The 25794-nt window shown below is 34.4% G+C and overlaps 1 protein-coding gene across 6 annotated transcripts in view; it reads left to right on the forward strand.

The window, feature by feature from the left end:
- The window catches only part of PHF14 (PHD finger protein 14), a 167426-nt gene that overhangs the window by 10291 nt on the left and 131341 nt on the right, over positions 1 to 25794 (forward strand). For all 6 annotated transcript variants that reach the window (XM_062569178.1, XM_062569182.1, XM_062569179.1 and 3 more), the window contains exons 3-7: positions 328 to 977; positions 4275 to 4419; positions 15037 to 15196; positions 22630 to 22741; positions 24615 to 24752. In XM_062569178.1, coding sequence (XP_062425162.1) covers positions 328 to 977; positions 4275 to 4419; positions 15037 to 15196; positions 22630 to 22741; positions 24615 to 24752 — 1205 coding nt within the window. The remainder of the gene's footprint in view (positions 1 to 327; positions 978 to 4274; positions 4420 to 15036; positions 15197 to 22629; positions 22742 to 24614; positions 24753 to 25794) is intronic.

The following is a 25794-nucleotide window of genomic DNA, read 5'->3' on the forward strand; positions in this document are numbered from 1 at the left end:
AAAATGTGACTTCACATGGAAATCTTATCTATTCTGTACTACTACCTATTGTTAATATGAGCTGCAGTTCAAAGGAACATTTAATGTTAATTTAATAAATTCTACCATCTTTTTTTTACCATCTTAAAATGTGCTCATATTTAACAGAGTCTCAGCATATCACTCAAAATAGCAGTATTTGGACATCAACTGAAAAAAATAGGTGAAGTACCTTATGAGGGAGGAACATTCATCATTCTTTTGTTTAACAACTTGCTTCAGCAGAGTTTATTTTTTGGGGGTACATTTGTGTCGGAACTTTTTTTTAAATTTTCATATGCTCAACAGATTCTGAAGGAAGTGGTCATGGGAGTGAAGATGCTTCAAAGGACAGTGGTGAAGGTTCCTGTACTGAATCAGAAGAAAATATCTTGGAGGAGGAACCAGCAGAAGAGAAAGTAGAAGAGCAACAGCCAAAAAGTTCCATTGAAGAAGAGGTGCCAACAGCAGACAAGGAGGTAATTAAAACTGAAAAGAAAGATCAGGAAGAAGAAGAAGAGAAGCCAAAAAAGAAGAAGGAGAAAGAGAAAGCAGCTGAACCTGATGCTGTGGCTGATGAGCAAACAAATGAACCAAAAAAATGGAATTTGCGCCGGAACCGACCTTTGCTGGATTTTGTATCCATGGAAGAACTAAATGATATGGATGATTATGATAGTGAAGATGATAATGACTGGCGACCTACTGCTGAGAAGAGAAAAGGAAAAAATACGCTACGAAAAGAGGGAAGTGATGGAGAGAATGAGGATGATGAAGATGATGGGAGTGGAAGTGATGAGGATGACAATGATGAGGAAGGTAATGAAGAAGATAATAGCAGCACAGCTAGTGATGGAGGATCCAAGAAGAAGAAGAGTAAAGTTCTTAACAGGAATAATGCAGATGATGAAGAACTGACTAATGATAGCCTGGCTCTTTCACAAAGCAAGAGTAATGAGGTAGTGCAACCAACTTTCTATAATATGTCTGTTGAGAAATGGAAACTACTCTCCAGTGCTATTCTGTTAATCTGACAGCTAAGCTGATTGACTGGAATTCTTTTTACAGGATTTTGAGGAATAGACAAAGCAGCAAATTGTGCTAAACAGGCACTGCAGCTTAAATAAACTTGCTTGGACAATCTAATGCTACTAAAGTCAATAGAGAGACTTTTCTTGGCTTTAGTGGGGTTTGGATTGGTTCTAATGCAAAGAGGAGGTCCATTACACAAATTAACATGCATCAGTGAGAGGTTTAGGTCTGTTTAGGCTAAATATTGCTTAGAGGTGTCTGTGACATGTTCATAAAATTGATGAAATGATAGGTTATTCTTTATCCTAGTCCTTTTTTGCAACTAACTCAAAGACTGAACACTAAGTTCCCTGATAGAGGAATTCTAAATAAAGAGGTATTGCACACTGGATTAGGATCAACTAGGATAATCATGATAATTTGTGCTGTTTTTGCTTATAATGCACACAAACACAGTAACTTCTTACAGTACTGAAAAGCATTTGTGGGCTGTTGTTATTACATTAAATAACTTCTAATTGCAGAATGTGAAAATGATATGTTAAGTGCCTAACAATGTAATTTTTTTTCATGCACAATTACTGTTGCCTTAAAGGCTGTTCCTGTGGAAAAACTAAGATGTTAGCTTGTCAGGATGGTTGACTTCGTATATCATAGTTGCAAAGTTTTGAACAAGATCAAAATAATTGCTATAAAATCTACCTTGAATTTTCAGTAAATAATTGCAATGTTAACCTAAAATTGAGGTTTCAATAAATGCTCCTAGAATAACACTATTCTAAACTTCTCCTGTTTCAATTTCATCTTTATTTTGATGTTTGAAGTAGCAGGGAGTTGAACAGAGTATTTGGAAGAATCAAAGGTCTCTGTGTATAGTTCATTGCATATTTTATATACATATGGTTGCAAATATAAGCAGTCTAGCTTTAATTACTAATAATTGTGATTGAGGAAAAAAATGCATAATTCTGGGTGTTTTTCACTTTTATGCAGGCATTTGCTGTCTTTAAATTAGTATGGATGTTGATGTTTGCAATTGTGGATTATTATGTATTTTAAGTACCACTTTGGTTGGGACCAAGTAAATGTTTTAAGTACATTTGTCATTTGCAGTCTACTGAAGCCAAATGTTGTCCTGTTGTCACACAACTGACTTGGCAGTAAGCTGTAGAATGGCTTTCATCTTTCATCATTCACTTTGGAAGGAGAAAATCTTATTTTCTCATCTTGGTCAGGTTCCTGTGTCTCTAGCTCTGAAATGCTAGTGTCTTTACTGATACCTTTTTGGCTCAGGAGCTGAAAGTTCTCTATGGACATTGATGGTCAGAACTTCAGATCATTGTTCTCAGATAGACAGGTTTTTTCCTGAGTTGTTTCCTATCTCAGGGATGGAGATGCCAGCCTTGATTATATTCTTGAGTATGTACCTAATTTCCATTGACTTGGAAAATTAAGCCTGTTTCAGCAGCCCAATTAATGCATAATTACTGCATAAAAGAGTGTTCAGGTAATTAACTCTGAACATGTAGTCATGTCTTTAGCCTGTATTTTTCCAATCCTTTATTTCTCCATTTCTTTCTTTTTTTGGTCTGTTTTTGTTTTATCAAGAAGCAGCTTTGGGGATAGGACTTTCTAGGTGCTTACGTGGAGTGAATGGGGGGAGCAGCATATATGTTCTGGGTCACACCAGGTCTGTGTAGAAAATAAAATTATTCTGCTGCTCCATGTCTGACCTATAGCTCTTAAGTTGTCTTTGTATTAGGTAAACCATAATGGTCATGGACCCTAACATTAGATCAAAATCTGGTGCCCTTCCATCACTGGTTGATTCTTTTCTTTTACTTAATTTTGCGTGTATTCTTGACACGTAAACACCTAATGTTATTTCAGTGTTCATCTTACAGTACAGTTCTGCTCATTTAAAATAACTAGAAGATAAAAAAATCTTTTATAAGATAAAACTTATCGTTTATATTTTTGTTTATATTAACAGTAGAGATAGCAAATTTGTTTTAAACTCTCCCTAGTGAAGTAAAATAACCATTGAAGGTTTTGTTGTAGAAAGCTGGCTTTTCTGTAGAGTTTTTTTGAGTTGTAAGATGTCTGACAGGCCTGTGGCATTGTGCAGCTAATCTGCCAGTGTTAGGGAATGTCTACTAACGCATTTCTGTCTGTAATGTGAATAGAAAACTTTGTATATAATGGGCTGCAGTATTTCTGAAAAAGTGTGCAAGTTGCTTGCTTGCCACAAAGTGCTTTGCAGCCTTGTCCAAGAGGAGAATATTGGAAGAAATGCTCGTTAATCTGAATCTCGCAGGGGGGAATCCTGTCCTTTTCACAATCAGTGAAGCAAGCATGACCATATAAATGATTATATAAGCTTTCATTTTTAGCTCTAGATGATTTATTTTTTGCAGCTCATATTTTCCTAATTTATTTAAATGGAAGATTCAGAAGCCTTTCCTAACTGCTAGAAACACATCTCTGAGCTTTTCTAAGGCAAAACATTATGGTAATAAGTCACCTTTTTTTACTATGAGGTGAAGCAAGTGACATCAACTTTCGATGGGAGAGATATTTTTTCCTCTATCTTGATTTAAAAATTGAACAAAGAAGATGGAAAATGGAACAAGGAAAAAGCTTTGATCCGTTAAACCTATATTACAAAAAGGCTTTGTTAACAATTAATCACAATTTTTTTCTGTGGAGACTTTCTGTATTGGAGATACTAGAGATACTATTGGAGATATTAGAGAAGATATTATAAATTATAATCCGTAGAGACTGAAGAACTTTCAGAGTAAGAATTTAAGATCTTTAAGAATGAGTACCTGCTTCTGTAAACATTCATGATAATATTTATCTGCTTAGGGTGTGCAGGCACAGTATTGGTGCTTTAATGTGTGATGATGTCCAAGGAAATAAGGTCCTTTGCTGGCTTTCAGAACTTAATAGATCTGTAGCTGTATGGAGATCAGATTGTATCTGCCTTTTCTCCGTGCTTCTATGCTTGTAGATCAAGTGCTTGTATGTTTTCAAAAAAAAAAAAAAAAAAAAAAAAAATGAAGTGTGTGTGTGTGTATATGAATCTTTTGTTCTTGTGAAAATAATTCTCCATCTTTGTTTTTCCTTCAAAATTGAGCAAATATCTCATCTCTTTTATTTGTTTTAAATAAAATTGAGCTTCCTAGCATAATCTACATGTGTTTATTTTTCAATGTTAGGACTCATTGATCCTTGAGAAGTCTCAAAATTGGAGTTCCCAGAAAATGGACCATATTCTGATTTGTTGCGTTTGTCTTGGAGATAACAGTGAAGATGCTGATGAAATAATCCAGTGTGACAACTGTGGAATAACAGTGCATGAAGGTAATACAATCCATATATTATTACTGTGGAAGGAAAACATGCTTTGAGTGAATTAAAATTGTACTTTGCTTTCTTGATCAAACAATTGAAGCCTTTAAACTCTGGCGGGTAATATATGCATATATATATTTTTAACATTGCATGAATTCTAGCAGTGAAACATACACCGCTACTTTAGCAAAGCAAATATAAGCAAGTGTGGGACATGTCTACAGACACTTAGAGAATGAGTCCCAGATTGCAAATATTAGAACTATAGATAGTATTGTCAGGGATTGGGGATATCATGCTAATTATATTTTTATCTTACCTGTTTCAGATGCAAATTTGATTGCATAGCTAGGATTTAAGATTTTGACAATAGGAAGTCTTTATTAAAAAATTTTTTTTGAATGTGTATTTTTATTACTGCAAAGAGTCAAGAGAGAGGATATAGAGAAGGAAAATGAATTGGCTGTGGCTGCTAGTTATATGTAACAACATCTTGTCTTGGATTTTTTCATAGTTTTCATTAATAATTTGAAAGGGGGAAATTTTAAAGTATCAAAAATACTCAAATTGTTAGTTTGCTAATTGCTGGAAATCTACCCTATGTAATATTATAAATATAGGAGGTCTTTTTGTTATGCAAAGCAGGAAAGGACACAAAAGGAAGGATTATAAAGGTAAGTAGAGCTTTAAGTAACCAGCACAATACTGGTCTGAAATAGTAGTCTGTTTGCTATAATTTTAATGGTTTTGTATCTGCTGGCTGATCAATAAGGTTAAAATAATCTGAAGAGAGGAGAAAAAGTGTGATCCTCTTTTTGTAGACAAGTTTTCACATTTTTTGAAGGAGTATTTCCAGAATAATTCTGACATGAGCATATGGAATTTTAACAGCTTTGCGTGAAAGGTGAGGCTATATTGTTTGTTTCTCTTGAGGATGGAAAATAGATACTAATGCACAGGGACATACATGTTCTTGTACTTAGACTTACAAAACCAAACCTGTATATTCTAGACTAATAAGCTTTCCTTTGTTTAGCCTTTTGCTATCCTATACCTTCTTAGTTCTTCACTTTTTTTTTTTATAAGATATCCCAGGAAAATGAGATAGACTATTTAAATCATTGAAATGAAAAGAGAGCAGACTTTCATTCTTAAAAAGCATTAAAGGTATTTTAATTCTTACCATGTCAAAAACATTTATAGAGTTTTTCAACAGAATAGACATTTGTTTGTTCATGTAGGAAATGGAACCTGCTTTTCCGAATCCCCTACTGCACTTCTGTTTTCTGATACAAGACTGAAAATGGTTTCAAAACAGTATCTTTTATGCTTTGAGCTGTAATGTAGTTCTTTGCTTAACACCAATTAGAAAACAGAGTTGAGTACCATTCTCTAGAAGTGAGGGTGGAATTCAACTTCATGTTCAGATGCTTAAAATTTAGTGTCAACATCTACACCAGAAGTCTAAACTCCTAGTACAGTCGTTGGAGAGCTAATCAGTACAGTCAGTGGAGCTTAGAGAGCGATTCAGCTGGTCAGATGCCTAAGTTATAATGAGGTGAATCACTCTCTAAGTGCTGTTGACATTGGTTAGATATTTGATATTCCTCAAGTTTTATATACAATAAATACGTATATGCCCTAAAATCGTAGTGCTCCCTAAAAATCCTTCTGTAACAGATATTTAATGATTGTACAGTTAGGTATGGTGGGTTTATGTTCAAGTGCAGAATGAAAATGTGTTAGAAAAATTATTCTCTTTTGCTGTTTTAGGATAAAACAATGGCAAATTTGTTGTTTATTCCAGAAAAGTGCTTTTAAAAAAATCCAAAAATGTTCACTTCTTCATTTTGTTTAGTTTACTAAACTTTTGTCTCTTCAAAGGTAAGATGATAATTGCCTTTGTGTAGCAGGATGATAGTTCTGTAGTTCAAAAGTCACTTGTATTTTACTAGTTAAAAATCTATCTAAAAATGATTGTCATCGTTCTTGTTTTTAAACTGTTACAGGCAGTAACATTGGTCCCATTGGTATAAAGAGTATAGTGTGTATATACCTTTTGTTGTTGTTGCAACAAAAATAAAATAGATTAATTCAGAGGGTTTAAATTGCTAGTTTGTTTTGGTAAGTTCTGTAGTCCATACAAGCTAAATAAGTAAGGATTTTATCGGTTAACTTGTCACATTTATGATTAAAAGTTTGGTTGTCTGTGATTTATGTTAGTAACGATACCTAATGAGCAGCATATCTAAAGCGTTTGTGAAGTCTTGTTTGACTAGGTGAAGTCTTAGGAAAATAAAGTAAACTGAGTAGGTATAAGTGATTGCTGATTGTGATAAAAATGCAAGTTTCCTCTGCAACAAGCTAAACTTCAAATCTATGGTAAGTGCCCTGGATTTAGAAGTTTCCTTGACATTTTATCTGCACATTTCACTGATTAAAGTAAACAAGTTTGTATATAAAAATAATTTTGTTTATAATCTTTTAATTAAACGAACAGTTCGCTTACTGTATTTTAAGTACTTTGATATTTTATGATGATAGGTATTTTTAACATTTTTAACATGAAACTTTTTTCAGTATGAGTTTAAATAATTGCTTGCAGCACAAAGTTTTGTTTAAGAATTTGTGTCCTTTGAAGCTTTAGTTTGATTCTGTGATTTTTTTTTTTTAACAAAAAGGACAAAAGTATAAAATTGTTTTCATAGTTCTAGGGAAAAATCTTTCTTATTAAATTTGTAACAGTATAGTTATTCTTCAGAATATTTAATGCTGTGTGGAGATAATTCTCGTTTATTTTTATATATAAAAAAAAATCTTTAGGCACTAATCTGTCCTTTTGGAAAAACATTTCTATAGTAAGATCTTGTAACAGTAGGGTAGCCCCAACTGTGGTGTTAGTTTTTCTGACATATTGATTGCAGTGTGTCCAAAGAAAATGTCTGGTGCGTATCATAGCATGTGATGTAGGTAGTATGCTTGCCAGCTATTACTATTGGTTTAGTTTCTGTGAATTAAATTAGAACTACGTTGCACTTTTTCCAGCAGTTTCTTCTCCAGCTTCTCTATTTGTTTCTTTCTTTGCTGTGATCTTTATGGCAGGGAATAAAAGTTACATACTAAAAACATGAGTGTAGTCTCAGGATGCTTTAGAGCATAGTAGAACATTAGTATTTGCATTTTAATTTTGCAGCTTACTCAGGTCTGCTGCTGTCTAATGTACAAATTCATTTTGTGAAATCATATATTTTACTATTCTCCGTTATATTAAACAAGAATATTGTTCTGAATTTATGATGCATGAATTGATTAATGTCTTTATTCTGAACTTTTGACCTAATTAAAGATTGAATATATCTTATTTTAAATGTTGCCATCTCACAGCATTTCTTTTTACAAATATATGATTTACTGTTTGTGTTTTCATGATCTCTATAAAAAGGTGATGTTTCAGAACATATGTAGATGTGGTCAGCATATGCAGATGTTATCTCTGACTTGCAAAAGATTTTTTTTCCAGGCAGAGGGAGGAACAGACACAGCCAGGGCAAGAATGAGATCTCTCTTTTCGTTTCCCTCAATGGTATAAATTTCAGAACAGTTGCTTTAATAACAGCATTTTTAAGTGTTTGCGATCTTTTTTAATGACAATTGCATAAAAAATAAGCTATTGATAGAGTACAATGGCTTTAAAATTAGGGAATAGAAAGTTAGTTTTCTGTGTAAAAATTGCATACGTTCAATAGACAGTTATGTAGATGCAATGTGAGGAAGAGTAAATGTTAAACTTCTTGACTTTCATGTGTTTAAATTCATGGGCTAACATTAGACTAATGCGGTTTAATCATTTAATGTAAGAGTTGAAGTATTCAAGGATATGGCAGACATGGAGTTGTGATATAGTTATCCAAGAATACACAAACATAAGGGTTTTGTGAACACTGTAATTGAAAAGAGGCTTTTGGGGATATTCTGAAGATTCAGAATTCAGAATTTGATGAACATTAAGGAAAGACAGCATGCGTTTTAAGCAAAGTGTTTAAAAGCTGGTTTTCCTCAACATAATTTTAAATCAAAATGATAGATTGATGACTTGATGCTAAATACTGACATGCTGATGACTTGATGAGGTGCAGTAACCCTAATAACTGAAATGTTGCATCAGCTGTGATGTGTGCCTCTTGTCCTTCCCTCTGTTGACGTCGTTTTGATCCTTTAGATGATCAGCTCCTCTGAACAACAATGATGTTTTGGGAAATTCTAGAAGATTGCCTCCTGATGTTGCTTGGAAGAAGCACTTGTAGGGAGCTATTACATTGCTTTCTGCTCCAAAACCCACCATTTCCAACAATTCATACAGGAAAGTCTGATAGAACAACTTTATCTTGCTCATCAGGTTAATTGTTTAATACCAGGATGGAATGATTTATCAAGAAGCAGCTTCATGTTTGCATGTCTATGCATTTTAAAGCATCATAAAACTAATGCTTTTTAAATCTTTGTTAATAACACATTGGAAAATAAGGCAGACAGTAATAAGTGAACCTCTATTGTCCTCAACTTGACTTTTAGGATCCTAAAATTAAGTATTTAAAAAGACAATTGTCTGCTGTAGATAAGATAATATTACTTTGGTAAAAGTATGAAAGTGCAACTGTTCTTAAAAACTCTGAACTCTTGGTCTCTATATCGTAAGTTTTCAGACAGATTTAAACACAAGAATATTTAGTGTTTTTTTTTTTTTTTTTTTTTTTTTTTTTTTTTTTTTATAAAATGCCTTTTGTCCTGTAGGTTTGGTTTTGATACACTAAAATTCAATTGCAGTCTTGCAGTAGAAAAAATTCCCCCAACCCCTGTTCTAGATTATATAGTAAAATGTTAGTTCTTCAAACACTAGGTGAGTAGCATTCCTCAGCTTTGCAAGGTTTTTAATTATTATAATTGTAAGTCAAATTGTTATAATTGTAAGCCAATAACCAAAATAGTAAATTGTCATTTCTTGGACAACTGTAGGGTTTTGAGAGATAGTTTTGTTCCACAAGGTATTGAAACAGTGTTGAACTCCTGCATATAGGCTGCAGAGTTAGTATGTTAGTATCCCAGTTGGAAGAAGTGTTTTATTATTTCTCTCTCTCTCTCTCTTTTTTTTTTTTTTTAATGAACATCACAGCTGTTTGTTAACTCTACACATCTGGCCTCTTAATGTCAAATGACATCATCATTTTCTTATCTGTGATTCTTTTAATGAGGACAAATGTATATTATCATCTGTTAATTTTTGTTCCAAGTTATTTGGCTTCTTTGGAATCATGAAAATTTTATTCTTTAAAAATTGATGCACTGATAATTCTTTGCTCTTGTATATATTTTTAGCCTGAAAAGAATTGTCACTGCTAGTCATCTTAAAGAATTTAATGACCTTCATATATCTGTTGATTTTGGTGTGAAAACCACATACAAGATTTATGTCACTTATAAATTGAAGCTTTACAGCTATTTTGTGTATGCAACTGCTCAAGAGATTTGTGTTGGCTACATGCATATTAGATCAATAGAATTTGATCTCTTTGTTGTCTGTTATCACTTAACCCCGAAGCAACAGACACTCCTTCACAGCAAAAATGAGGAAAATTGTGGATTAAAACAGTTGCATATGTTCAACAAAAAATACATCTCAACAAGTGGCTTTAGGACTTGGTTTTTCATTTTCTTAAGTGTCATCAAATCAAGTTTGAACTAATACTGTTGGGCCCCATCACTTGGGTAGAAATTATTTTTGGTGTGTTATCTAATTACTTATTAAGAACTTCTGTTTACAAAGCTGAATATTATTTAAATATTATGCACTTCATTATTTTATATACATTAGTGCCAACTTCTCCTGGAAAATAAAAACTCTCCTGTACAAAGGGTTCAGAATTATTCTGGAATATGTTCAAATTGGTTCATGCTAGCACTCTGTCAAAAATAATTGAAAAAGTATACTCTGAAACATTGCACATAGACATTTTCTATTTGTGCCTAAAGATTATGATCTGATGTATATACTTAAAAACAAGCTACTACTGAACACAGTGTTTATGTTGTTTATGTGGCTTCATAGCAAAGAAGAGATTATAGGTACAGAATAATAAGCCCAGGGAACAGTCTTGGTTTTTATCTTTGCCTATGTAGCTTTATTTGCCAGCACATACTAGTCAATGGCTGGATTCTTGTAGGTTAGTATTTGTCTACTTTCACTCTGTTGTGAGCAAGATTCTTTTGGTGTGTTTATCAGCAATGATAAATGATAACCCAGTGTATTTTCTCCAGTTAGTGAGCAGCCTTTTTACTGATTGTAACATTATGGAGTGCAGCTTTTGCTAAGGGAAAAGAGTGGACACTTTCTTGTGTCTGTTACAGATCTTAAATTTTTTAAAGCTGTCATTAAGACTCCTATCTACATTAGGAAAATAGATTTCTTTATAAATATATATAGTATATGTTATACATATATTTATTAAAATTATATATTTTTATATATTGTAAACCCTGACAAGTTTGTGTTTATCGTGCATGACAGAATGACCTAGAATTATACTGTTACAAAAACAATGCTTGGTACCAACCCACATGATACTGATGGAAATAATTACTACAGATATATATCTGTAATTTTCTGGAAAGTAGGTAACATATTTATAGGGAAATGACTGATAAGTACAATTAGGCAAGTATTTCAGAATACAGGTAGGATTGAGAAGTAACCATTTTAAATTTAGTAGATTGATGGCAATTAAGTTAGAAAAACAAATCTAATACCATTTGATCATTCAAGAAGCATCAGTGTTTGAAAGAAACTGATTTTATTTTGCCATATGGATTGATGACAGTATTACTGCTCCAACACTGTTAGGTAATTTGTAATAAAACTACATTTAGGAAAATTGTAGTATGTTAAGGATTGTCTGTAGGCATTTTAAAAAGCTTAATTATTCATTGATTCTAAGAAATTAATCAGCTGTGTGCTTCTACATTAATGTAATTGCTTAAAAGTAACTACTGGCATTTATTCAAGGTTGTGTTATTAGAACAATGCATTTTTCAAATGCTACTTAAAGCAGTACCACAGTATGAATGAAAAGGAGATAGCTTAATGTAGGAGCTATATCATAATTCAGATGTATAATGAAGCTGATTGTGACTCTATTGTGAACTTTATTTGTTCTTTGCTAGCATACTTTTCTTATAGAAATAAATATATTTTGGCTTTTTATTTTAATCCTTATTGATGACCCTTGTGCTATAATGGAAGACCATATTTTTTAAACAGTCCCCATGGTGTTACTGTTTATTTCCTGAATTTAGTTTTATTTAGTCTATTATGCAGAGCTCTGTTTCCCTCGCAAGAGGAGTTAGAGTGCTACTGCTATTTTATTCCAGTCATTGGGTAATGAGCCAAACTAACAAATTATGCTGTTATTTAATTGCACAATTCAATAATTTAACTGCTCTGCAAGCAAAAACGTTGACTTGGTCATTATATTTGAAAAATAGCTGAATTTAATCCTTTAGTAAAAGTCTGTACAATGTTTAAGCCTTGTTTGTCATTGAAATCATATTTCCTCCTGCTAAACAACAGGTAAATGTGGCATATAGCAAATGCAGTTTTATAGTGATAAGCCTGAATATTTTTCCTTTTTCATTTATAGTAGTAATTATCCTACTCTTATTCTTGTGTAAGATTTAAATAACAGGCTTCTAAATCACTTTAAAAATGATTAAGCATGCCTAGGCATAAATCATAAAGAATATATTGAATATGCCAAAGAAGTATACCAAAGAAGAAATGAGAAGCTGAATGATTGAGCTTAGTTGTAACTTCAAACCAGCTAAAAATGAGAATGACGATGAAGTGTATTGTTTTTAAGGAAAACGGTGTCCAAAGACTACCACCAACAACTACACAATTCAAATTATACTTTAGACTCCCAGTTTTGAAATTACAGTAACTCTCTTCAGCTTAGTCCAACAGTTACTGAAGCATTTAAATAGTTTTCTTTGTCTGTATATTCTCTGTTAGTTAAGTTGCATGCTGAATGCAACTCAAGGTCCTTGTAAAGTTAACTGTCTCTGGGGAAAAAGGAATGGGTGGATTGGGTACTGCCAGCATGATCGACTTTTATGAAAATAACAGACGTTCATTTTCAGGGTGGGGAGAAGGAGAAAGATAGGAAAAATCCAAGAGGAACCTGTAAATGCTCCTGTATCTACAGTCTGACCCATGGTAAACATAGATTTTTGCTAGTTTGGTGCTAGTATTTATGAAACCATATTGTAATTTGGATTTGAAATCGTGTTGAATTTTGGATCAGAACGTTGATTCAACTGAAAGTAGACTTGTTGCACAGGTTGCATGGGAAGATGAGTAGCTCCACATAAACACTAGAGCTGCCGCTCTGGGGGAGAGAAGAGTGGCGTATAGTATATAGGATCTTATTGGATAATAAATATCCATGTGACTTCTCTGAGCCAGTATTTTATTGGAATTTTAAAATTATTCTTAGCCATTGCATTCAATTTGAAATACATTTTTTAACTGGAAAAAAAAATGCTTTTGGTTCTATTTGTGCTTGAGTTTCAGTCTTTGTAGGCTCTTTTAATCATATGTTCTTATGCAACCGATAGTTTGGAAGAACCAAGAATCAAGGAAGGAAGTAGTGGGTGGGGTGGCTAGCTAAAGGACCTTTGGTGATGTAAATGAGAGGGATCTCTTAATCAACAAAACAGGGAATGGTTCCAAGTCTATATATAAGGAAGTGCATATGGGACCATGTTGCTGGTAAAGCTCTCATGGCCTTTCTAGGAGATCGGCATGCCAGGGTGCCTCTGAAGTGCCTGTATACTAATGCACACAGCATGGGGAGCAAATAGGAGGAACCAGAAATCTGTGTGCAGTTATAGGGCGAGGATCTCATTGGGATCTTAGAGGCTGGTGGGGTAGCTCGCATGACTGGGATGATGCAGTGGATGTCCACAGACCTTTTAGGAAGGACAGGCCAATAAGGGGAAGGGGGCAAGCTGCCCTTTATGTGAGAGAGCACTTAGAACACATGAAACTGTCCAGAGCATGTAGTGAGCCAGCTGAAGGCTGGAGGCTTTTGGGTCAGGATTAGTAGGCAGACCAACATGGGTGACATTGTAGTCGGTATCCACTGTAAACTACCTGATCAGGTAGAAGAAATAGATGAGAGTTTCTTCAGACAGCTGGAAGAAGCCTCACATTTGGAGGCTCTAGTCCTCATGGAGGAGTTTGATCATTCTGATTTTTGCAGGTTGGAAAACACAGCAAGGCACAGTAAGAACTGGTTAGAGATGTGAAAGTCATGGGCACCCAACGATATCTTGGGCAGCATTAGGAAGAACGTTGCCAGCAGATCCAAGGGAGGTGATCTTTCCCTATAAAATTCAGTATTAATGAGGCCACATCTGGCGTACTGTGTCCAGTGCTGGCTCCCCAGTGCAAGAAGGACATGAAATCACTGAGGTGAGTCCAGTGAAGTGCTGCAAAAATCATGGAGGAACTGCAGCATCTTGCCTATGAGGAGAGGCTAAGAGGGCTGGGACTGTTTAGCCTGGAGAAAAGAAGGCTTGGAGGATATTATCAATGTGTATAAATATCTGTAAAGAGGATAGGGCTGACCTTTTCTCAGCGGTATTAGTGACAGGAAAACAAGGAGTGGGCACAAACGGAAACACAAGAAATTCTCTCTGAACAGAAAGAAAACACTACTTTGCTCTGAGGGTGGTGGAATACAGGAACAGGTTGCCCAGAGAGGTTGTGGAGTCTCCATCCTTAGAGATACTCAAAAGCTGTCTGAACATGGTCCTGGGCACTATGCTGTAGGTGATCCTGCTTGAGCAGGGAGCTTGAACCAAAGGGTATCCAAAGGTCCATTCTAACCTCAGCTCTTCTGTGATTAACTCTGTTTCCACTGATAGATCCTATTTAAAACTCCCCCAGGTGAAAACTTGCTATTTTTGAAAACTTGAATTGGAATGTAACTGGTATAATGTAACCTAGCTGCCGTACTTATTTTTAATTCCCTTTTTAATTGCCCTTCTTTCCTCCTTTAAGATGATCACTTTTTGAGAAAGAGCACTATGCTTTCATTTGTAGGATAAAATACAAATAATGATTGTTTATTTATGCATGCTAGAGTTTGGATATAAAATAGTAATATAAATATTACTATCTATTAAGAAAACAAGTAATTGTGCTGTAAGCTAAATCCACAATTGTTCTTATGACTTTTAATTGTATTTATGAATTAGTTTTATTTTACTGTTAGTTAGCAGCATGATTAAGCTTGATTCAGGTTTTGTTACTAGTTCAAAATTCTTGCCATTGGTTTGATGATGTGACAGTATATGATTAGAGATTAAAAAAAAAAATCTGTGCTTCAAAAAAACCCTTTGATGTGAATGTCTATTTATGCTATAAGGTACTGACTTTTTTGCAATGGATGCAAGATTGTGTTCAAAGATTTTTGCATTTGTGTCTTAAAGTTAGCAGTGGCTGAAAAATATGTACTTTGACAATTGTATTTCCTTACGTTGTTTTTTTTTCATTTTTCATGTATTTAGGCTGCTATGGTGTTGATGGAGAGAGTGATTCTATTATGAGCTCAGCTTCAGAAAATTCCACTGAACCTTGGTTCTGTGATGCATGCAAATGTGGTGTCACACCTAGTTGTGAACTGTGTCCGAACCAGGATGGCATCTTCAAGGAGACAGATGCAGGCAGGTGAGATTAAAGAAGTAATCACTTGATTTTTTTTTTATCTTCTATTTAAAAGATAAATAGATTTGGTTTTGTTCCTGACCTCTTCTTACAGGAGATTGTCAAAAATTATTTTTTTTTGTTGATAGTCTCTCACTCTTACCTCAGTTTTTAATTGGATGTTTTCATGGTATCTTGTGCCTCTGATTTTTCTTTTCTTTTCTTTCTTTTTCTTTTCTTTTTTTTTTTTTTTTTTTTTTTTTGTTGTGCTCCTGATATTCTTCATACACATTATAATATTAGGAAGATGTTGATTTAATTTGTATTTGAGCATGGAGATTTATGTACCTATGAACAAAAGAGCTACCTAAAATCAAAGATGACTATATTAGGGAATGATAAATCCTGCTCTTCAGTGTGAAGACACCATATGTTTTTATATGCATGCAGATGTTCTTTTCGGTATGCTTGAAGACTGTTTTTTTTTTTTTTTTCCCCTAAACTACTTGTGCATGTATCTTTTTTAAGAAAACAATATACTACTAATGTGATAGGGTCTTAAAAAAGAGACATCTTTTCCTCTTTTGCTTGTTTCAGGAATGGAGTTTATATCTAAATAAAAGTTCTCCTTTGCACAGGAAGCTAATACCCTGTAAACTCCTACACAGTATTCAGCTTCCTGGAAAGATGATGACAAGAAAGACTTTTGTCATTTAGCCCGTGATTTTAAGCTACTGACAGCAGGGATCCAGTTTCATAAACCTAGGAAAATATTTGTAGTTGTTCTGGATTTGTTCTGGCTTAAAGGTTTCAGTGAGAATATCAGGGTTTGATTGCCTTGAGCCTCATTGCTAAATCTGATACTGTGTTTTGACAAGGAAAACCAATATGGCTGGCCATGGTGGTACTCTGATAGTGACTGAGACTGGGCAATTTAAGATTTTGTAGATCCTTGAATTTTAACAAGATCTACACTGTTTCATAGCAGGTATTAATTTGTGTTCTGTTAGTTCAATTTGATCATCTGACAGAAAGCTACATTTTATTCCTTGATAGTATTGTGCTTCTTTCATGGTTAGCTCTCAAAAGCAGTGAAACACTGAAGTGCTCTTCTTTAGTTAATCATGATGCAAAAAAGAATAATGAAATCCTCTCTGCAGCGTAGGAGGGAAGAAAAAATTCCAGACCTGCTATCATATTAAACTGGAAAAATTATGCAGCCATTGAGAAAATCAGATATGTGCTCCCATTTAAGGAAGGAATAATAGACTTTATTCCTTCTATAGTATTCTGCTTCCTGCCAGGTAGTATCACCACAGCTTTGCCCAAACTCTTCTCAAGTCTATTGACTTTTAAGTGTGGTGAAAGTGCGAGGACAGCTAAATACTTCTTTTTACACGATAGCTAGGAATTGACTGTCGCTGATATCAGTTAATGGAAGAGAGTAGCAAAATTAAGTTAAAGTTGTGCTAAAGGCATTTGGACAGACTATTCTGAAATATGAAAGGTACCTTCATGATTCGGTTATGTGGTTTCACTTCTGACTCCAACCAGCGATGGAATCTTTAAGATCTCAGATTTCACTTGAGATTCTGGTGTGATGTCTTTCATCCCTGTCAGGTTCAAAAGATAGAGTAAGACACGAGACATTAATACCTTAATAGTGAATAATTTTCTGTAGCGAAGGAGAGCATAATTATCAATTATGCATGGTTTATGTGTTACTGGGTATGGGTTTGGGGTCGCTGATTTCTTTCCTTTTTTTTTTTTTTAACATCAAAATTCAGTTCTATCTGTGTGTGTGTGTGTGTGTGTGTATGTATATATATATTGCAGTACCTAAGGCTTTCAGATGCTGGACCTGTCATAAGCTTCTCATAGATTATATTAACAAGGTAATATAATTATTGGTAAGGCTGTCCAAAGGACAGGAGCTCAGAGGGAAGGTTCCTTAATCCTGTTTGACCATACATGTTAGAGGTGTAGTAATACAAAAGATTTCAAACATGTCTTACTGATGATGATGGATAAGTTGGAATTAGTACAAACACTTTAAATATTGAAAGTTCAAAAAAATCCCAAATTTGTTATTATATAACCTTTCTTTTTTAAAAATGTAAATTCAGAGACATACTACCATTTGCTCTCAGCTATATATTTTAGAAAAAAATATTTGGTCCTAGCAAATTGCATAATTTAACTCTGTGTTTGGTCTTTATTCATCCACTAGCTGTAGTGGTTTTCTTAATTTTTTCCTTGTTGTAAACACAAGGTGTCACATTTAGATTACCAACAGTTCCGTAGTTGTACTACCACAATTTGTAGGATATGAAGTAAAATAAAGTAAAAAGTTTAATATGTTAAAATGTATCATCTTTGTTAAGCTTTTGCATATTTTATGACTTTAGTATATAACTATCTCGTAATGCCTACAGAGTCATGTCCATCTTTTCATTTTTCCCAGTTCTTTGGTGTTCACTGTATCTTTTTTTTCCTGTCTTATACAGACTTGTTTTGTTGCTAATACTGTAATGAACTGATCTTGCCATCATTTAAAGGGCAGCCAAACTTGGGATGATGTTTTGGAAAGCTTTGTATGATACACTTTGTATGTCTTCTGGAAAGTAAATATATTATTGTAGTGTTATAAGTTGATACAGGTTTTGGTGGATTAAATTGCTAATGCCTGAAAGTTTCTCCCGTAGATCATAGTTTTTTCCTCATAGCAGAAAAAAACTGAGTTGGTATTAGGAATAAAGAGAGTGTGAGAGTGTTCATACCAGTAGCTTTGACTGTTAAATACAGATGCTGGAATTTCTGGAGTCACTCGTCTTCATTGAATACATTTAGAGCCCAACTCCTCAATTTGTAGCTAGGACACATTTTAAATATATACATACAGTATGTAAAAGAAATCTTTTCCTCCGTCTTCTAAATGCATCTTATAAATGAAAAACATTGGAAGTACAAGAAAATACCATATTTTTTTTAAAAGAGAGGAGAAAAGAACAGAAGACAAGGTTATAAAGTGGGTCAGGACTTGTAATGATTAATTTTGACTGCAGGCTTGAAGTTGTGCTTGTTTTTAAATAATTTCTGGGATCAGGTTCTCATTTTCTGGTATTTCTTTCTTTCAGCAATGTTTGCATCTCCCTTATAAAATTGCTCTGAAGTCAAACAAATTGTACTTCTCCACTACTGTATCAAAAGAATGTTATTAAAGATTAAAGTCAATTATCTAATAGGAAATATGAGAATTTCACCTGGAAAATTTATCTCAGCACTTGTGTTCTCTTAGACAGTTTAAACACTGTAGATATTATTATCCACATGACACTAAGAAAAACTACAGTCAACACTTGAAAAATTATTTAAATTTCTCCTTGTAAAATGCTAATGTGCTTTTGGTTAATGCGGAAGTGTTTCTTTGTGCTATTGCTTCTCTGTTCAGAATCACATGCCTGCATTGGTGACTGCACACATTAACATGTCTATTTGCTATCTTTATTATTTTTTGTACTTGCTATATAATGTGATATGGCTGTTACACGTGAGTATAATTTTTATTCTCCCAGATGAACAGAGTTTGAGTACCAGAAAAAATATTAGATATCATGGGAAAATTCTTGTGCTCTTCCTTTATTTCTTTTATTTACAGATTTGAATTCTCAAGGGGAATAGGGCAGTAATTTAACTACAGGCTAAGAGTAGGGTCATGATGGTAAACTCTTAAGGACAGGTGGTGTTCTTTATTACATGTCTGTGTACTTTGCAGACTGCAGCCCAATTCAATTCTTTCCTTGAAATGCTATCACAGAGAGACGACTGAATAGAAGAACCCGTTAACTCGCTGCAGCACTGCATCTCCTTGCCACCTTTTAAAGGATGTTCCTTGTATACATCAATGCTGGAAATGAAATCACACAGCTTCACAATGAAATTAGACCTATTCAGTTTCTCTTCATAATCAAGTTGGAATAATTTATCTGTTTCTACATGAAAAGTGAATCATTATTCTAATGAGGTGCTTAATTTCTTAACAGAAACCTTTTCACATTAACTTCTTAGTTTCACAAAAATAAGTGTGAATTTATGAAATTTTATTTCTCAAATGTTGTTATCACAGAATATGAATTCTGTCCTTGTTTCAGTATGGAGTTTTTCTTCCCTAATCAACATCTGTCGTCATTGCTCCAAGCTAAATGGATGGTAAAGTAACAAGGAAGATTATTCTTCTTTGATTACCCAATTTGTCTTAATTACAAGGTTCTAAAACATGTGCAGCTAAACAAATGAGCAGGAAAATATTTAGAACTGGTATTAAAAGCAGCTGAAATTGCTTCAGCTGTGAACTTGACTGACTTCTGTATGTTTTTTTAATAAAGATTCAGGTTGGAGTTCACATATAGGTGGTTGAAGAAATGAGACACTTGTGTGCCAATCACGCTGAAATGGCAGTTTAAATCTAATACTGTAATACTTGGGTGACATGTACTAAAACATTTTGAGAAGGTCAGTACGAAGCAAGCAGCCAGCTGTTGGGTTTATCATAGATAAACTCCTACAGAGTGCAGCAGCATTTAATACACCAGTGGAGCATGAAAAACTGTGCAAATTAAATTGAGAAGCAGCTGCTTGTAGGAGATGCATATCTTTATATTGAACTCCAGAGGGTACGTTTAGGAGATTATATTCAAACTTGCTATCAAGAATCTCCAACCAAAACCTCGGATTTTTAAAAGTAGTAATTGTGAAGATGTGTAACTGTTTTTCCACTTCCATTTATACAAATTTATTCTGTATGATACATCTTAAATCAGTATAGCGTATAGAAGGGAAGCCCCACAGAATTCAGAAAGCTCCTCATAACAATTAAACAGTCTCTTGATCTCAGTGTTTCAGGCCTTATTATGAATGTGATATTTTGCTCAAAAAAAAAAAAAAAACCAGTATCTTGATTCCTTTCAAAAAGCAGTAAAATACACTTGTGTAAATGAGGTATTTATTTTAGTAAATGAATAATATATACACTAAAACACACTGTGTATGCACATGCGCACATTTTTTTTTTTTTTTTTTTTTTTTTTTTTTTTTTTTTTTAAGATAGAAAAATATCTTATGTAGCTATGGTAAAAGTTTTGGCCAAACTATAGCCAGTTCTGGATAGGGTATGAGAGGAGTAATATCGGGGGTGGTATCTGGTACAATATCCAGTGCTCCCTTGGTCACTGACATGACTATATTGTGCCTCCACTGCTTTTGCAAGGAGTCAGACGCACAAGGCTCGGTTTTCGTAGAGTCATGAGAAGAATCTTGATTTCACAGGTAGCATTGTATTAGGTTACCTGCTTGTGCTGGCATGCTGACTGTGAAAATAAAGCAACACAGCTGTTACATGTAAATGTATATTTGGAATATACATTCTTTTCCACAGTTTTAAGTTTTCATGCTTTAAAATGAATTTATCATTTAACTTCTCAAACCTGTGTGATTTAATAGTAAAGTAAAAGAACTTTTTTATTTTAAAATATCAGGTGAAGGTGAATAACTGTCAGTTATATGACTGTGAATCAATTGGTGGCTTTTGCTAGATTTACTCAGCAAATCCTTGTGGAGTGAAGTGAATTAATAGTTTGGAGATGGTTTCTCATTATCACATCATTGTTTGTGGGGTTTTTTTGTGGTTTATTTTATTTTATTTAAACTATCAAGCTATTATGGAATATTTGGAGGAAAATTATAGATACAGTCTGTCAGCCTACTTTGTACTTTGCCAAATCATTATTTTCTTTGATTTGTAATGAAGACTTAAATGTAATCATATTTTTGAGTTTCCCACCAGGCCTCTCATGTGTTGCTTTTTTGGAATTTGTATGTGGATGTATGAGTTGTATATAATTGTCACATTCACTTAATTCTTAATCTGATAAATTTCAACAATTTTATTCTAAGGTTCGCTGGTCAAAAACCTTCTGGTTTGAGGAAAAGGGGAAATTGGGGATACTTTTATCTCCTGATTAATATAACTATCAGCTTCAGCATTTAAATAATCTGCAGATAACCCACTGATAACAACCATAACAACTTGAGTGTAATTAGAACAAGGGACTCCAGTTCGCTTTGATCCCAGTTGATTTTTGTTGTTCACACACACAAGAAAAGAAAGGGGGAGGAGGGAGAAGGAGGAGAAATAGGCAGCAGGAGGAAATGGAAGAAAAAGGGCACAGCAGTCGTCACCACGGAGGAAGGGTGGTGGAGGTGGTAATAGGTCTGTGTTGAACCGTTGGCAGCTGAGGAGCTTTTGTGTGGACTTCTGTGGGTAGTGAAAGAGACACACGCAGGAAGCATTTCTGGCATCATCACCAGTTTTTGTAATTTCTCATCTACTCCCTGTATTCAAGAATGTGTTACGCACAGAAGTTTTACTCTTCACTGGTGATGTATTTACTGTATAGTGTTAATGACTGGGAAAAGCATGGTGTTGACCGAAGTACTAAGGGCAAAACACAATGTTTCAACTCAGTTATGTCCACTGTTTCTGGTTGTATCGCATGCGATCTGAGTGTTCACAGGCTGAAAGTGGTGTCTGATGGCTTCTGACAATGCAAATTCGCTATTTTAGAAATTTGTCATTACTGAAGAAGAAAATAGGTCTTCTGCTGCAAGGCTCTGTTTTGGTAGATGAGGGTTGAGGCAGGTTAAGATAGGTCTGTCAAAAGCAGATTGAAGCTGAAGCCTTTACCCTGTCTTTGGTTGTGTTGTATGTAATACTAGACACTGAGGTCCAGATTTATGCCATCTCATTTTAGGCCCTTAAGTGCTGAAGCTTTGAATCTACTACCCTACAGTTTGTTTATGGCCAATGAATAAGAGTATAGCTAAATAACAGTCTGTTCATCTGATAGCTTCAAACAGACATTTCTGTAATGCAGTACAAATATCTTTGTATCGAAATGCACCTGCTATCCATGTTTGCATAAAACTATCTAGTTTTGGTGAAACTAACAGGTGTAACTGTAACAATGCAAAAGCTGAGTGATGCTGGGTGGTTGGTGGTAGTTTCTGAATTATATGCCCAGAGCCCACTGTTGCTGTGACTACCCTTATAATTGTACATCTCGCTCCCTCCCCACCGTGTAATGGAAATGACCAGTTCATATACATTTTGTTATGTGAACAAAGGTGTGAAGCCATCAGAGCAGAAGGGCAATGCTAGCCAAGGCCTTCAGAGACATCCGAACAGGCAACACAGGTTGCTTTGAAAGCCATACTCTGGTTTAGTATCTGAGCTGCTGAATCCAAATTTGTTCTCCTCCTACTCCTAGTGTACTTTCCTTTAGATATATTTGTTATAGCATCTATAACATTTATAAAGCACTTTGAAATCTGCAAATGGTTAGTATGATATAGGAACAAAATTTTGATAACAGTAACCTGATCTTTACTTGCTGTTTTAGGTGGGTCCATATTGTCTGTGCCCTCTATGTTCCAGGAGTAGCATTTGGAGATATTGACAAATTACGGCCAGTAACACTCACAGAAATGAATTATTCAAAGTATGGTGCCAAGGTAAGTTTAGAAGACATTACCTTCCAGTATTTTAGTTTTATATTTTTACATATAATAGAATAATTTGTATCTTTCCAGCTTTATATGTATTGTTTATAGCAAATGCAATGAGGTTCACGGCTAGAAATATGAAGAAGTTTGTTTGTGTTTGTTATACCTTAGTTTTTCCTTCCCTCTTTCTTTTCATTTTGCCTGCCCTTGAACTCCATAATTTGTCGTCGTTGTCACCTCCCCTATTTCCTTTAATTTTTTTCATAGAAATGCTAATTGCTTTCTTTTAATGTTGGTCAGTGGCAGACTGCCAAAATGTGAATGGAAAGAGAAGAGGAGGATGTGTGAGATACATAACGGAGAAGTGGAAAGTGAGGTGTATTAAGACAGACAGATGTACACTCAGTAAGAATCATTTTAGGTTCTCTATAATCATAAGCTAACAATGAGTATCAAAGGTTTCCTGCAAAGCAATATTAAAAAAAAAAAAGTCAACATTGAAACCCTCAGCATTCAGTAATTTACTGTTTCGCACACCTAAGTGTTGTTGCTGTAGCTGTTTGAGACAGTATGGAGAAGCCGTATCCACATGGGCCTACCATTGTTCAGAAATATTTAAGAAAACTCAGAGCAAGCTATCAATACCCTGAAAGTTATTGTTGGCAATGGATTATACATTTTTGTTTTTATTGACCTGAGTGTTATATAGGAGCAAGGCTAAGAATTTGGGCATTATGTTTAGCTAAGTAAGTTATAGCTTACTCAGCTAAATTTCCCCCAGAAGTGTTCTTGTGAATTAAACTAGTGAGTTTAATGCAGTATTCTTCTTTACTTCATGTATCAACTGTTATGTGTTGCTGTTGCACAGCTAAAGAGTGCTCTTTTAAAATAGTGTATATGGTGTTTTGGAGTTCTTCTGTCATTGCGTTTTCTGTGCTGTCCCTTTCTGTTGTTGATTAAGTTTCTGTTGCTACTGCATGGAGGTATTTTCTGTAGTGCATACACAACTTTGTACTGTATTGAGGGAGTGAAAGATTGGGAAGTGTGTGACTGCCTAATTTTAGGTCATCTTTATGCACTGGACAGCAGTACTGCTTAAGAAGCCCTCGTTTCCATATGCTTTTTCCTGCTCTCGTGTTCATCACTGTATTATGCTGGCATATCTGTTTAGTATGAGTTTGTGGTGAACAAGACTGAGAAGCTGATTTGGCTGAAAAATAAATTTATTTTTTTCCAGGTCTCATTAGTTTTTGTCAGTTTGCTGTGTTATGGACAGCTGGACCTACAAATAGCTACAGCCTGGATGCTGTGTTTAAGGGAACCATGACTTTTTTGCTGAAATTTGTGATCCACAAATATTTTTTACTACATTATTGTGCATTTGCTCCTCGGTCATCATTTATGAGAATGACAACTATGGAATTATCTGTTTCTAAGTCATGTAGAGTAGTGATCCTGTTGTTGTTGTTGATTGTCCTCTGATTTTTTTGTTTATTTGATGATGACTGTTGAACCACTGAACATTTGCTGAGTGCTAACTTGTTTTATGATACCATGCTTATATAATTAAGCAGGTATAAATCACTTGGATGGTACTTAGTGGTTGCTCCAAGAGGGAATACAAGGCATGGCAGTTCATATAAAAATTCATCTAACATGCTGCTTAAGCTTTTTAAGTACTTCTTCATTGCTTGTTAAAAATGAAGTCAATTGAGGGCAACGGGAAGGTGCTTTAACTAATGACAACTGTTAGCAGCATACTTTGTACCATACAGATGTATACCTGCCTGTTTATTTTTACATGTAAGGTGTAAATTATCAAATGGTAGGCAAAATACATGTGAAATACTTACTGTGGCATTTTCCACCCTCCCATATAAAGGAATGCAGTTTCTGTGAAGATCCTCGTTTTGCCAGAACTGGTGTTTGCATTAGTTGCGATGCTGGGATGTGCAGAGCTTACTTCCATGTGACCTGTGCTCAGAAGGAAGGCTTGCTCTCAGAAGCGGCAGCAGAGGAGGTAGGTATGATGTACATACAGGATAGCAGAGTTAAAGAGTTACAACTAAAGGAGGAAGACCTGAAGTTGTGTACATTTTTGCTCAATAATCGTGAAGGAAGTTTTATAAACCATTAAGTCATAGGCCAAATTAAGACTCTAACTGGAGAAATCTTTGTTCATCGAATTGCTGATGAACCAAGTCAACAGATCACCTTTTGAAATGTCTTCAGAAGAGGAATAGAGAAGGGTAATACAGAAGTTAGCTTTGTCAGCTTAATGCATTTTGATCAATACAGAGATGAATTCTGTATGAACCTACTCTTTGTACTTCACTTAGTTTGACATGGTTACTTAGATGCTTATGTGTATGTAGTATGATGTTCTTTCTGTCTCCCATGCAGAGCTGTCTTAAGAAATAAGCTACATTTCTAGTCCTGTTTTTTTCATACACATTTTCCAATATTTTCTTTCAGTTGTGATACAGGTATATGACTTTCATTATAATAACATTACACTTTTGAAACAGAATGAAGAGCAGACATTTATAAGATACTGTTAATTTTTTAATGCATGCTCTTAACAGCTTTATTCTTGTGATATGATTAAAACAATTTGGATTAGAATATTCTATTTCAGAGTTCATTTTTACAGTATAAATACTTTTAGATTGCCAAAATTCATCCTGATTTTTATGGTTTGGATTAAGCTTGTCATGTACATAGGTACACCATTTGTTTTTTTACTGACTTAGGAAGTATTAGAGATACAAACAAACAGGCTCTGTCCTGCACTATCTACATTGAAATTTCTCCCTTTTGTTTCTGGGAAAAAAATAGATTACTAAGTGATTCCTTTTAGAGCTTTCACAAAATAAACCACTTGTGTGAGACTGAGAAATAGGAAGATTACATACTCACCTAAAGGTTTTTGTTACTAATAAATTTTGTGTAACAGTGGTTCTTCAAGGCTTAGTTGAATTCCTGCTAGGTATGTGCATTTGCTGGCCTTCTCACCTTTCGTTTTTCTTAAATATTTTCTGCAAACAAAAGTATTTTTAATT

The sequence above is a fragment of the Rhea pennata genome, chromosome 2 (genome assembly GCF_028389875.1).
Source record: "Rhea pennata isolate bPtePen1 chromosome 2, bPtePen1.pri, whole genome shotgun sequence".
NCBI classification, from domain to species: domain Eukaryota; kingdom Metazoa; phylum Chordata; class Aves; order Rheiformes; family Rheidae; genus Rhea; species Rhea pennata.